General features: G+C 37.2%; 1 protein-coding gene across 4 annotated transcripts in view; it reads right to left on the bottom strand.

The window, feature by feature from the left end:
- Positions 1 to 13,733, bottom strand: part of RTN4 (reticulon 4) — a 144,777-nt gene that overhangs the window by 46,530 nt on the left and 84,514 nt on the right. For 2 of the 4 annotated variants that reach the window (XM_072635550.1, XM_072635549.1), the window contains exons 2-3: positions 9,858 to 9,914; positions 6,710 to 9,145 (exon numbers count right to left, since the gene is read on the bottom strand). The exons of 1 other annotated variant lie outside the window; for it this stretch is intronic. In XM_072635550.1, coding sequence (XP_072491651.1) covers positions 6,710 to 9,145; positions 9,858 to 9,873 — 2,452 coding nt within the window. In that variant the 5' untranslated portion in view covers positions 9,874 to 9,914. The remainder of the gene's footprint in view (positions 1 to 6,709; positions 9,146 to 9,857; positions 9,915 to 13,733) is intronic. One more of the 4 variants, XM_072635551.1, reaches the window with a different exon arrangement.

The raw sequence follows: 13,733 nt of genomic DNA, 5'->3' as shown, positions 1-13,733 counted from the left end.
TGACTTTGGTTTTTTTTTTGAGTGAGGAAGGGCTGTGCAGGTCACCAGCCTCACTTCTCCTCCAAAGCCATCTGAATCCAGTGACCAGATATTCATCAGGATGAGGCAATTGTGGTAAAGTGACTCCCCCAAGGTCACACAGCTAGTGAGTGTCAAGTATATGAGGTGAGATTTGAACTCAGATCCTCCTGACTCCTGCACTGGTGCTCTATCCACTGATTCACTAGGAAGGCCTTGTCAAGGTCTTTATGTAACTTAATTTCCTTACTTCATCTTTTTTGCAACTGAAAGTACAACTATCTTCAGGGAGGTACCCAGGCTTATGCTCATCATGAGCATTACCAGGCAAGATGACCAAGTATCCCATGAAATGATATTTTCCTGCTGCCTTTTAGCAAACAATGACTAACTTCAACAATTCTTTTATTCACCTCACCAGGATAGTCTATGATTCACTGCTCCATTTAGCTACAACTACGTTTTTCTTTAAATTTCACTGACCTCAGAAAGGTTGACCCATGTGGGATTCCTCTAGTAAAGTACTAAAGCGCTGGTAGGTAGACAAAGATTGCATGTATTAACTTGGTGTTTGCATATCAAGAAACTTATTCTTTACACCTTTTTCACCCCTGTTCCAACACATATAACAGTCTGTATGGAAGTAGAATAAAGTTGCCAAGAATTAATGACCATTTTACACTGCATATTTTTTTTAAGTCTCCATGGCTAAAGAATGCATCACCTAGTGGCTAACTTTCTAATAAAGAGTCTCCCTGTATGTAGGCTGGTCCTTGATCAGCAGGTACAGTCTGTCATTGGGACTGTCCTTGAAGTTTGTCCAAGTTGGCAGAGCTTGAGTTCTGCTGGTATAGTTTTTAAGAACCCTGAGTTACCTCCACACCATAAGGCATGAGAGCCTGGGAGAAAATAACGCAACATGAGAGCAGAGCTTGTTCCTCAATCACACCTCCATCTATAGTACACTACAATAACAACTGCCAACTGACAAGTATAGAAAATGAGAACAAATTATAAAGCTCAATATTAAATTCAATAAATTCCTAGCTTTAGTGTTTAGTTAGGTTATATTACTTTACCCTTTTCTAACAAAAATTTAAAAATTAGATTTGAGTACAGCAGAAAAGTTCTCCATAAAAGGGAGTTTCATTCAAGCAAATTTTATTGTTAGCTGATTTGACAAGAGATTACTGAGTTCAATCTTAATGTGACCAATTAATTTAGCTTTTTCTTCATGTAGATGTCTTGCTGATATTAAATATATAGGCTCATTTTCAAATACCAAGAATGGCATTGAAAAACTAAAGATGTATATTACCACAGGAAACTTTCAGTGAGGAAGATAAAGAAGTCAGTGCAGGAATACCAGGCATTGGGACACCATATATTACCTAAGTTAGTAGTTGTAGATTCTACTTAGCAATTAATTTTTCTTTTGCAGTATTTTGAAAACTTGGCATCAATTCCCCAAATCCCAAACCTTCCTTTTACAATGAACCACCAATCCCTACAATTTCCCAAACAGCATGGAAATGAATTGTCATGCCTAGAAATTTCCTGCTGTTACACTTAAGACTTACCTAAACTCTGCTTCAAAATTTCCATCTGGGGACTAACAATGTCTAAGAAAGCTGACTTATAGGTTATAATGAGGATGAGTACCTGCTTCCCCCACACATCATAAAAATTCCTTAAGCTTGAGTTATGGATTAAGAATGTGGTTTTTTCTCCACATAATTACCCCACACCAACAGCCATTGTCAACAAGAGCTGAAAGCTCAGTAGGAACATTCACAGAAATGTGAATTATTCTATTTCCCAAAAGCAGGACTTTAAGTCAGGGCTTCATAGTTTTGTGTCACTGACCCAATGTCAGTCTGGTAAAGCCTATGGACCAATTCTTAGAAAAATATTTGTTGCCAACATTCATTCCTGACAAATGCTAAATATCAGTTAGAGGACCACAAAGATGTAATTTTTTTCCATGCAAGTTTATAGGTCCACTTAAATCTATTCACAGGGGTCTGTGAATCCTTGATTTAAGCACAGTAGTGTTCACGATCAACAGTTAGTTACCTGACTCCCAACAGCACCATTCAGTAGCAAATGAGTGGAAAAAAAACAGAAGGAGAGCAAAGCCGTTAAAGAGTAATTCAAGACTGGGGTTGGAGAAGACAAGAACAAGGGGGCAAGAGATTTCAAGGACAACATTTAACTGGCTATTAATGCTTAAAGAAAGAAAGACAGCAAGCAAGGGAGTGCATGTGGGTGAAGGGAGTAATTCAATACAGTAAACTCACAGGGTATAGTAAAACATCTAGTATAAGTGTCTCATTTTACAGGTGAAAAATCTGAGGTTCAGAGAATTGCCATGTCCAAGACCACCCAGGGAATAATGTGCAGAGAGAAGACCAGGACTCAGGTCCTCTAATTCCAACAAGACATGGTCTTCAGTCTTAAAACAAAGCAATAGTCACTTGCTCTAACACAGAGTGCATTTAGTGATCTTCATCTTCATGCAATTCAGGGATTTGGGATAGAGCACTGGGCCTGCAGTCAGTAAGACCTGATTGCATATCTGACAGATACTTACTAGTTGTGTGATCCTGACTACCTGGCCTCTGTCTGCTTCAGTTTCCTCATCTGTAAAATGGGGAATAATAATAGCACCTACCTTACATGGCAATTGTGAGGATCAAGTGAGGTAATGTTTATAAAGCACTTAGTGCAGTGCCTGGAACATAATAAACATTTGTCTCCCTCCTTCCTTAATCTCATTAATACTGTTATAATGAAAGTCAAGTAATTATGAAAAAGTAAAAAAATCTGCCTTAATGAATAGTCCCTTTATGGAGAACTTTTCTGTAACATTCAACACTATATTTCTTCTTTAGCTTAATAAGGTGATTTCTATCTTTAGTCATAATATACCCACAAGACAATGAAAGTTCATTTTAGAGTTAGCAGAGAGCTTAGAAATGTAACCTTGATTTTGCAGAGAAGGAAACTGATGCCTGAAAAAGGAAGTGATTTGCCCAAGGTCACACAAGCCAGGATTCAAAAATAATTCCACCAACTCCAAATTCCAAAAACTCCAAATTTCCACTGTATCATGTGAAATGTATCTGGTATTCTATGTATGTCATTATCTCCTCTATCACATGAAGAGGAGACCCTTCTTCTTAACAAGGATACATGCACAAGTTTATTCCACTCCCTCCAATCATACCCACTCTCCCACATATTTCTCCCCCAGAGGATAAAAAAAGACAGCTTTTTATTTAGAAGGCTAGAAGCAATGGATTTCAAAAACATTTCTAAAAATACAAAACATCAAAAGTATCATTATCTGAAAAAAGTAACTTGAATTTCAAAGTTTTTCCACAAGGAGTGCGCCTAGATTTCTAATCCTTTCTTGACCCCAGGCTACTTCCCCACAGCCTACAAACTAGCCCCAGCGTCTGATATCCACTAAAAATCCTCCCTTTATCATCCCATATCTCTTCTCCCTTTTGTGGCTAAACTCCTTGAGGACTTTCCTCGGATTATCTTTTTAAGATTCTTTAGTCTGACTTCCAGTCTTATCATTAACCAAAACAGCTCTCTTCCAAATTACACACGATCTCTTAATTTCCAAATCTAATGGTGTCTTCTACAATTCTCTTTACACCTCTGGCACTGCGGGTCACCCTGTGTTCCCTGATATTCCCTTGACTTTCTCAATCTTGCTTCTCTTCCCATCGGTTTGACCACTTCCTGGTTTCCTCTGCTTCCTCTTCACCCAAGCCATGACTGCTAAAAACAGGTGTCTCCCAGGCTGTCCTGGGTCCTCTTCTCTTGATGATCTCCTCAGCTCCCATGGCTACATTTCTCATTTCCATGCTGTTCATTTTCAGATCTAGTTATGCAGGCCCTCACCTCTCTCCTAATCTCCAACGGCCTATTACACATGTCCCATAGACATCTTAAACGCTACATATCCAAAACTGAACTCATCTTTCCCCTCTTCCCCTGCCCAAACTTTCTCCCTTTCCTAACTTTCCTATTATTGTTAAGGGCACCAAGATCCTTCTTGTCATCCAGGCTCACAATGGTGATATGTCATCCCCAATTGCGCTCTCTCTCTCTCTCTCTCTCTCCCTATTTCCATATTCAATCTGTTGCCAAGTCTTGTTGATTTTACCTCAACACACCCTTTTCTCCTCTGACACTGCCACCAATTACAGGCCTTTATCACCTTATTCACAGACTATTGAAATAGCCTGCTGGTTGGTCTTCCAGTCCCAAGTGTCTCTTTACTTCAGAATATGCTCCACTTGGCTGTCAAATTAATCTTCCTAAAAGATCTGACCATGTCACTACCACTACCACCACCACCAATATCAACAACCCATCCTCTGATACCCCATACAATAAACTCCAGTAGTTCCCTCTAACTTCTAGGATCAAATGTAAAATGTGAAATCTACCTGATGCCCTTCACAACCTGGCTCCTTTCTACCTTGCCAGTCTTCTATTATCTTAATTTCCCCCAGCATATTCTGTGATTCAGTGACACTGGTCTCCTTTTATTGTTCCTCCTACAAGACCTTGCATCTTCAAACTCTGGGTACTTCCACTGCCTATCCCCATGCATGGAATACCCTCCCTCTTCCATCTTCACCCCCTGGCTTCCTTCAAGTCCCAGCTAAAATCCTGTCTTCTACAAGAAGCCTATCCCACTTAATGCTAGTGTCTTCCTTCAGTTTTCAATTTATCCTGCATATTTCTTACCTGTACCTAAGTTGTTTTCACATTGCTTCTCTCATCAGTCTATGAGAGTCCCTGGTACATGAGAGCAGGGACTGCCTTTGTACCTTTCTTTGTATCCCAAGCACTTACTGTAGTGCCTGGTACATAGTAGACACTAGATAAAGACTAACTGGCTGTCTAAAATGAGCTATCTTCCTTACAGTGGCAGAAGAGATGGTTATTACACTTAATTAGGGTGTTCTTCACGATTCTGTCCTGGGTCCTCCTCGCCCTCTACAAAGGGGTTCAAAACCTGGGACCTACACCTCCCTAAAGATCCAATGACAGATTTCAGGGGATCCACAAATCTATTTCTTTAACATTTTGATAACTATTTTAATATAAATGGTTTCCTTTGTAATTTTTTTTTACTTTATGCATGTAAAAACACAGACTTCAGACTGATAAAGAGGCCTAAAGGTTTTTTTAAGAACTCCTGCTTCACTTTCTTTCTTGGTAATAGCATCATTTCCCATGGGTTTAACTGTCATTCTTACACAAATTAACTTCCACATCTATAGATGCATGACCTGTGTCTCTCCTGAAGCCTCAGTCCCATCATCACTAATAGCCTACTGGACCATTCAAATTGGATGTCCCAGAGATATCTTAAGCATTGTTAAACCAAACTCACTATCTTTTGCCCTAAACCCTGGCGTTTCAGGTTCAAAATCTTGGTATTATCTTGGATTCCTCATTCTCCCTCACCCTACATGTTCAATCAGTTGCCAAATCTTACCATTTCTACCTCCACCACATCTCTTGCATCTAACCCCCTTCTCTCCACTCACACAGCTCTCACCTTAGATCAAGCCTTTACTTATTCCCTCTCATTTAGATAACTGCAACAATCTCCTGATTGGTTTCCCTGTCTCAAGTCTCTCCCCTCTCTAGTACATACCATATATCTTACTGAAAAGTAAGTTTCCTTAAGCAAAGATCTGACCACATAACTCCCATTCTTAAGCAACTCCAGTGGCTTCCTATTGCCTCTCGGATAAAGAATAAACTTTATTTAGCTTTTAAAGCCCTACACAACATGGTCCCAACCTATCTTTCCAGGTTCAATGAACATTAAGCCCTCTTCCATATTCTGTGATCCATTCACAATGGCCTTCTCTCTATTCCTCACTCATGATCCTCCATCCCCAGCTTTGCAATGGCCATCATCCATGCCTGGAATGCACTTTCTTCTTACCTCCACCTCATTCGGTCACTCTTTCTTCCTTTAAAATGCAACTCAGGCACCATCTTCTGAATGAAGCTTTTCCTGATCCTGGAAGCTTCTAATGACCTCCCCTCTCAACCTACCTTGTATTTAAATCCTTTGTGTATATTTGAATTTATTCACTGTGTGTGTGTGTACTATTTGTACTTATATACACATTTGTTACCTCCCTCATTAGAAAGTAAGATCACTGTAAGATTGTATTATTTCAGTCTTCGTACTTGGATCCTCAGTGCCTAGGATACTTTCTGTTACATAGTAGGCATTTAATAAATACTAATTTATATATACTCTAAGCAACTTAAAATATTGTAAATTAAGATTTCTTTCTTTAAAAATGAGGCATTAATCTTTATTATAAAAGAACTAAATAACTAGGTCTTAAAAAAATAGCCCTTACTATGGGCAAACCAAAAAAGTCTGTTTTAATTAGATAAGAATATGTATTGAGTCTACAAGTGTTGACCTAATAAACTTATGAAGTACCAAAACAGGGTGGGGAGGGGGAGAAGGGTTGGAGAGAGAAGAAAAGATTAAGAATTCATATGAAAGTTCCAAGGAAGCATCATAATAAATACATTAGATAGAATGTAGTAAAATGTATCATGAAAATTCATAACATGCCAGTTGAGAAAAATGCTGGTTAGTAAGCACAAAGTGTCACAAGATTACCTGAAGTCTTACTCAGCTCTGTTGAAAATATAGCTGATGGTGATCTTTTTTCTTTTTCTGTTACAGAAGGCTTTTTTTCCTCAGCTTCTTTCAAGTTAACTTTGGGCTTCACTATACTGACTATCTCTGCCTTACTGGGCAAAGCAGAAACATCTGTAGGCAACGATAGCCCCTTGGACACATCAGGCATGTCTTGGGAGACTCCATCTGGAGCTTTGTGTAAAACATGAATGTTTTCTTCAACTTTAGTGGGTACATTCTTGAGAGAAAGGTCATGGGGCAATTCTGAGCAAAGTGAAGAGCTCACTACTTCTTGGAAATTACCACGTTCCCCCTTTGGTGATACTTCTATATTAGTGAATTCCCTAGCCAGTTTAGCAGGAGGAACAGTTTTTGAGCTGACTGTTATAGAGAAATCTTCTACGATCTGAATTGGGGAAGAATCGGCAAAGAGTTCAGCTTCTCTTATTTTTGGTTCCTTAGAAACAAATAAGTCTTCATCTGAAAAAGCTGCTGTATTCAGTTCCTCCATTTGTAAAGGAATTTTCTCCTTCTTCACCACCGTGAAAGTAACTTCAGATGACAGAGCAGTGGCTGCTTTTGAGGCATCCAGAACTGGCTGAAAAGATTCCAAATAGGGCTTTCCCATGGTAGCAGGTGATGCATTGAGTTTTTCCTTACTTTCATGCTCTATTACTGATGATAGTGAAGTTTCAATTAAATTTTCTCTTTCAAGCAGCACAGCTTCATCTTCCTTTTGAGGAACTTCTGGTATTGAGTCATCACTGAATAAATCAACTGGTTCAGATTCAGGTGAAGAGTCTTCCACCAAGTCAGAGAGGTCAGGCATAGGCTGTGAAACATTCTCTTTCACTGCTATCTCTGAATAATCAGTGAAATCTGGGGAGGCAGATTCAGTGGAAAGTTTTGTTTCTTTAATTAAATCACATGCAATAGAAATATAAGATGCTTCTGTTTCTTCAACAATTGGACTAATACATTCAGGTCCTTTCTTTTCTTCTTTTATTTCTGGTACCTCTTTTGAGGGCATTTTCATGGTATCTTCATATGGTGGAGGATTTTCAGACTCAAGTTTTAGGTTTTCATAATTAACAGGTGTAAAAGCCTCTAATGGTGTCGAACTGAGCTGCACAGCTGAAGCACCAGCACCAGGAGTTACAGAATTTAGCGGAGCTTCCATAACAATGTCAGGCAAAACTGGTGAAGGAGCAGCTTCAGATTCTTCAAATGAAGGGCAAAGCTGGGCTGTAGAAAGTGACTCCTGTAAAGATTCAGATGTCTGAACCAAATCCATTTTTGTTTCATAAGCCAGTTTGGTAGAAGTAGCATCACTAATTTTGCCTTCATATGCTTCTTGTACTAAATCTGGAGTAAGACCTTCTGGCATGCTTGCTCCAACTTCGACAGGTATCTTTGATAAATTATCTGTTGAGACATAGTCTCTGTCACGATCCTGTGCAGACACAATAAAAGGGTTTGTTGCTTTGATACTACTAGTATTTTCAGTCACAATTTGGGCTTGCTTTTCTGCAATTTTTTTTTCATCTGTCTTATTTTCAGAAGTTTGGTCTTCTAAGAGAGGGAAAACTTTTTTCGGATGAGATTCAGTTACCGCATCAGGTTCAAAAGAAGCATATGCTTGTGAAACATCTTTTACAGCTTCCGGCGTACTGGGAAAAGAAGTATCTTCATTACTGCTTTCACTGTCTTTGTCATGATTCTTTTTCTTAAGGCTATCAGCAACATATTTCTCATCCACAATACTTTCCAATTTGCTCTCTAAACTACCTCGAACATCTTCTACATTACTCTCATCACTGTAAATATCTTTTGCTTTCCACACTTGCTCAAATGGTTTAAAGTCTACATATTCTTCCCTCAGAGGAGCATCTTCTTTGAAAGGTACTGTAACTTCCCTTTCACTACCGCTTTCCTTACCATATCTTGTTTTTTCAGAATAGGTAACTTTGTCCTTATCTTCTGATTTAATGAGCGCTATTGGCAACTCTTGTTGGCACTGGGGGGTCTCGCTGACTAAATTCTCTTGTTTATCTTGTTCCTTCACTAATATTTCCTCTGGAGCAATTTCTTTGAAGCTTAATTCTGCTTTTTGCAACCCCTCAAATGAAGATCCCATTTCTGAATATTTCAACTCTGAAAATCCTCTTAAGTCTCTGTCTGGAGTTTTTTCTTTCTCTGTGGATTCTTTAGAAACTTCATTTGTAGTCTGGTGTATTTCTTCTGTAGATAATACAGCTGGAAAGTTACCAAAAGATTCACGTTCTTTAAAAGGAGCAGCTGAGAGAGGAGACAGAGAAGGAAGAGAAGCAGTAGTTTCAAGAAGTACAGACGTAAGATCCTCTTGACCAGCCGATATAGTGCTACCTGGCTGCTCCTTCAAGTTCATAACTTTTTCTGTGACCATGGACAGAAAGGAAAGTTAGAGAATGCAAGTGTTCTTACAAGTTAATGCAAACTTTACGACAGATTCAAAATAGTATTAGTAAAAAATCATCTATAGTTAGCTAAAATGACAGTATAAAAAGCACATTAATTGAGTTAAAAACTAATAGTTATTGACTGAATTAAAGCTACTGCCCAGCAACCAAAAAATTATATATGTGGCTACAGAAGAAATTTCATGCAATGCAAAGATAGAAATAAAGATTAGAAAACAACTTAAGTGTTAACAAGTAAGGAAAATTACTTTTAACGAATTTTAGAAAAGAGGAGGTTTAGATTGGCAGCGAACAGGGGACAAAAAAGCAACTAGATAATTAAATGATCTAATCTGGGCATTCATTTACAAATACAATTAAGAACGTTAATGAAACAATTAAAGTGTTTCATGTGTCACAAAACATACCTATTTGGAAAAAATTGTTAATGTGTAAATCAAAGGTCCAAGAGTTCCCATACAACTACCTTTAATCTGCCCATTTCCTCTTAACATCTGCCATCTAAGAAGCCTGAATATATAAACTACAAGTTTACAGTGTGACATATAAATATTCTTGGACTCAAGCTAAATTTTAGTAAACATAAACTATTCTGTAAAGGGTTAATGAGATGAAAGATTCAAAGGACAGAATATACTTAGGACACAAAGCTAGCAGAAAGAACTTGCCTGCAGAGGAGTGCATCACAGGCTCAGATGAAGCAGGAAGAGCAAAAAGGGTCTCATCTGAAAAACAAATACAATATAACCTCAGCAGAAATAAAGATAGATAGTTGGAAGGAGACTGGGAGCAAGAGGAAGCAAGCAAGTGTTTGATTCATAATGAAATAGCACAAGACTGTGACACAAACATCCACACAGAAAAAGTCAAGACTAAAAACCTAGGAAAAAAAAAAAAGGCTATGAATTCACATTAAACCTAGAATTTAAATATAGCTATATGTTTAATATAAGTTAAATTTAATGAAATTTTATGTAAACAATCCGTATCTTCAAAAAGGCAATGTTAAGTGTTTAAAATGTTTTTAAAATACGTACTGAAGTATGGGTTAGAGAACTTTTATAAACTAAAATATCAACATTTTAAGATAAGGCATCACTCTTCTCAATTAATTATTGTACCTATGTGATTTATGATACCTATAATACCATGTTCCTAACACCTGGAGTACAACTTTGTAAAGATATGGTCAGTGATCTAGGATTTAGTAAAATATCTCTGAAAGTTGTTGTTACGTCATTTTTTCAGTCACGTCAGACTTTGTGACCCCATTTGGGGCTTTCTTGGCATAGATACTGGAGAGATTTGCTATTCCTTCTCCAGATCATTTTATATATGAGGAAAATGAGGCAAATAGGATTAAATGACTTGCCCAAAGTCACACATCTAGTGTCTGAGGCCAGATTTGAACTTAGAAAGATGAATCTTTCCTGATCCCGGGGCCCAGCACTCTATCCACTGAGCCACCTAGCTCCCCTAAAAGTAGGGAACCAAAATGGTCAAGAAGATAAGAGAATTGCCCTAAACGACACATTAAGAAAACCAGACTCAAATCTGTAAAGACTGAGACTGAGTACAGATATGAAGAAAATCTACACATAAAATTATGGAGGACATGGGTAGAGTGAATATATATGTTCTCCAAACAATATACAAGCATTTATTATGCACCTACAATAGCCAGGTGCATGCCAGAAAACTAGATACCTCTTGATGCTGGAAAAAAATCTGGGACAAAAAAAAAAATCAAGTACTATGTAACACAACAGACTTCCATTTCTAGTAAGGAATAACAAGAAATTTCAATAAAAGACTAACTGGTCACATTTGTATAACACATTTCCAGCTTATAAAGTACTTTATTCACTATATTATGAATGATTTTTAAATTAGTTTCAAGGAAAGTTTTAGCTTATTCAGTCTTTTCATTTTTTAAATTTGGGTATTTATCTTCATCTTCTAAGGGCGAGGGAATCAGCTGTTCCTAACCATAACATGCCCCCTGGTATGATAATCAGATGGGATGAACCACAGGTCTAACCCAATTCTTTATGTTCTCAAAATATTTCTTTTGTTTTAATTATCAAAGATAAAACTGAGATTTGGAAATTGAATAACTGAACCAAATAACAAACTAATAGAGCTATGGGTTCCCAACAAATCCTTAAGGCAGTTTTATATTTATCCATTTCTCCTTCTTACTGAAATGAAATACAGTAAAATAATTCAGGAGGAGGATGGGGAAATTATTCTGTCAAAAATTTGAATTACATATTATTTTTAAATAAATGTAGCTTTATTGCTTTTAGGTACTGATATACACAATTGTAAAAGCAATGTTACTCATTAAGCTTCAGGAAATTACAAACCCCCTCCCCCAAATAAATTTTCACTTTTAAATGCAACCAATGCTAGAATTTAAATACAAGTTATCTGGGACACAAGTACCGGATTTCCAAAAGTTGTCAGAAAACTGTGAAAAAGTATCACCCTCTAGATTTCCAAGGATACTATGCTCTTGCAGGAAGTAGTCACAGAACTTGAGAACAAAAATCCCCCCACCCCAACACACCACCCAAAAAAAGCTAATGTGCATGTCTACATCAACTGCAGTCCATCTTTTGACATTATCAACTTCCACATCTTATTCCCTTTTCTTCCCCAGAATCTCCATCCCTAAAGCTCAAACTTGAATGTGGGACTGAGGGACTAACCAGCTTTACAAATGTCATAACATATACCACTTGGACCTGATGGGCTTAACAAATGGAAAATATTAAAAATACAATTATGCCCTAACAGCATTTGAAAATCATGACAGGAACTAGAACTGAAACACATTTGAACATGAACGATGTCTCAGAATGCAATCAAAAAGGAAACAAAAGCCTTTGAATTTAGGTCTAGAAAAACCAAATACAATACCAAAAGGAATGTCACTTAAGACTAACTTTCTGCCATTTACAGCTATCAAAATGGATCTCAGAGGAAAAAGAAGTTGGTAATCTCAAAGGTGCAATATTTAGTATTTCCTCTTACATTCTCTCCTTTGGCAATGTCAAATCATTCAGTTTCAACTTTACCTTCCACACAATCTCTATCTCTAGCCCTTATGTGTGTCTCAAGTTAGAAAATAGTACCTCCAACTGCTTGTATAATATCTCTTTCGAAACACTTTACTAACCTCAAGTGGGGCAGCAAGGTGGTGCAGTGGAGAGAGCACCAGTGCAAGAGTCAGAAGGACCTGAATTCAAATCTCACCTCAGACACTTGACACTCACTAGCTGTGTGACCTTGGGCAAGTCACTTAACCACAATTGCCTCATCCTGGGTCATCTCCAGTCATCCTGATGAATATCTGGTCACTGGATCCAGATGGCTCTGGGTGAGAAGTGAGGCTTGTGACCTACCCAGCCCTCACTCACTCAAAACAAAGTCAAGTGCAAGTCATGTCATCATTTCTCTGATGGCATGGTCTTCTGTGTCAACGCCGCACTAACTTCACACACTAACTTCAAACACAATACATTCAAAACCAAGTTCCCTTTTGTATGCTAACAATGGTATCATTCATCTAATCTCCCATGTCAAAATCTTTTGATTCTTTTTTCTCCATCTTGCATATTCAGTTACCAAATATGGATGCAGAACATTGCACATCTGAATTTTTATTATATTATATTTCATAAAGAGTTTCACAACTAATATATGTGAAACAATGCATAATACTATATATTACAAATGTCAATGTACATTATAATTTTCTACCACACTGTTAAGTTCCATGAAGACAAGGATCATGTAAAAACAGTAAGATTTATACTTCCCTCCCTGTTTAGCACACAGTTCTGAACACAGCAGGCACTTAATAAATGTTTGTCAAATCATTATACCAAGAAAAAATACCTATTCTCTATGGTGGCCACTAATCGAAATAGTATTTTCTACTTTAAAACACAGATGTAAAATAATGACAGTAAAGACAAATGAATTTTAGTTATCTGCATTTTTCTACTCTTAACCAAACCATGGGGGGAACCATTCTATGAATGAAATTCACTGTATGAGGGAAAAACTAACGCACTTAAGTTTAAGAAATTAAAATAGCATTAGAATTCACTGTATTCCTGGCTTTAGTCAATGGCAAATACTTAATAATTTTTGTGAGAATGTTACATTAGAAAAATTTTATCACAAGGGAAATTAATGATAAACACAATTATAATTGTTATAAGAAAAATTCTATCATCATACATATATGTCAAGAGTATATCTGTATTACTAAACACTCTAAATGTGACCTGATAATTTAAGATGACCTTTATATACTTATTCTACTAAAAAGAAATACAATTTTGTGGTGATTTTCCTTTACAGCAGACATACTTCACCTGTCTTTCCACCTAATTTAGCTCTTTTGTAGTTAGAGGTTATCATAATACTAATTCAAACTGAGACTGCAGCCCACTAAAATTTTCAAATGATCCCAGCATGGGATTTCATATAAGGATAGGTTGAAGGAATTAGAAATATTTTAGCCTGGG

The sequence above is a fragment of the Notamacropus eugenii genome, chromosome 1 (genome assembly GCF_028372415.1).
Source record: "Notamacropus eugenii isolate mMacEug1 chromosome 1, mMacEug1.pri_v2, whole genome shotgun sequence".
Lineage (NCBI taxonomy): Eukaryota > Metazoa > Chordata > Mammalia > Diprotodontia > Macropodidae > Notamacropus > Notamacropus eugenii.
The sequence above is the reverse complement of the archived record's forward strand: the minus strand, read 5'-3'. Positions and strand labels throughout refer to the sequence as shown.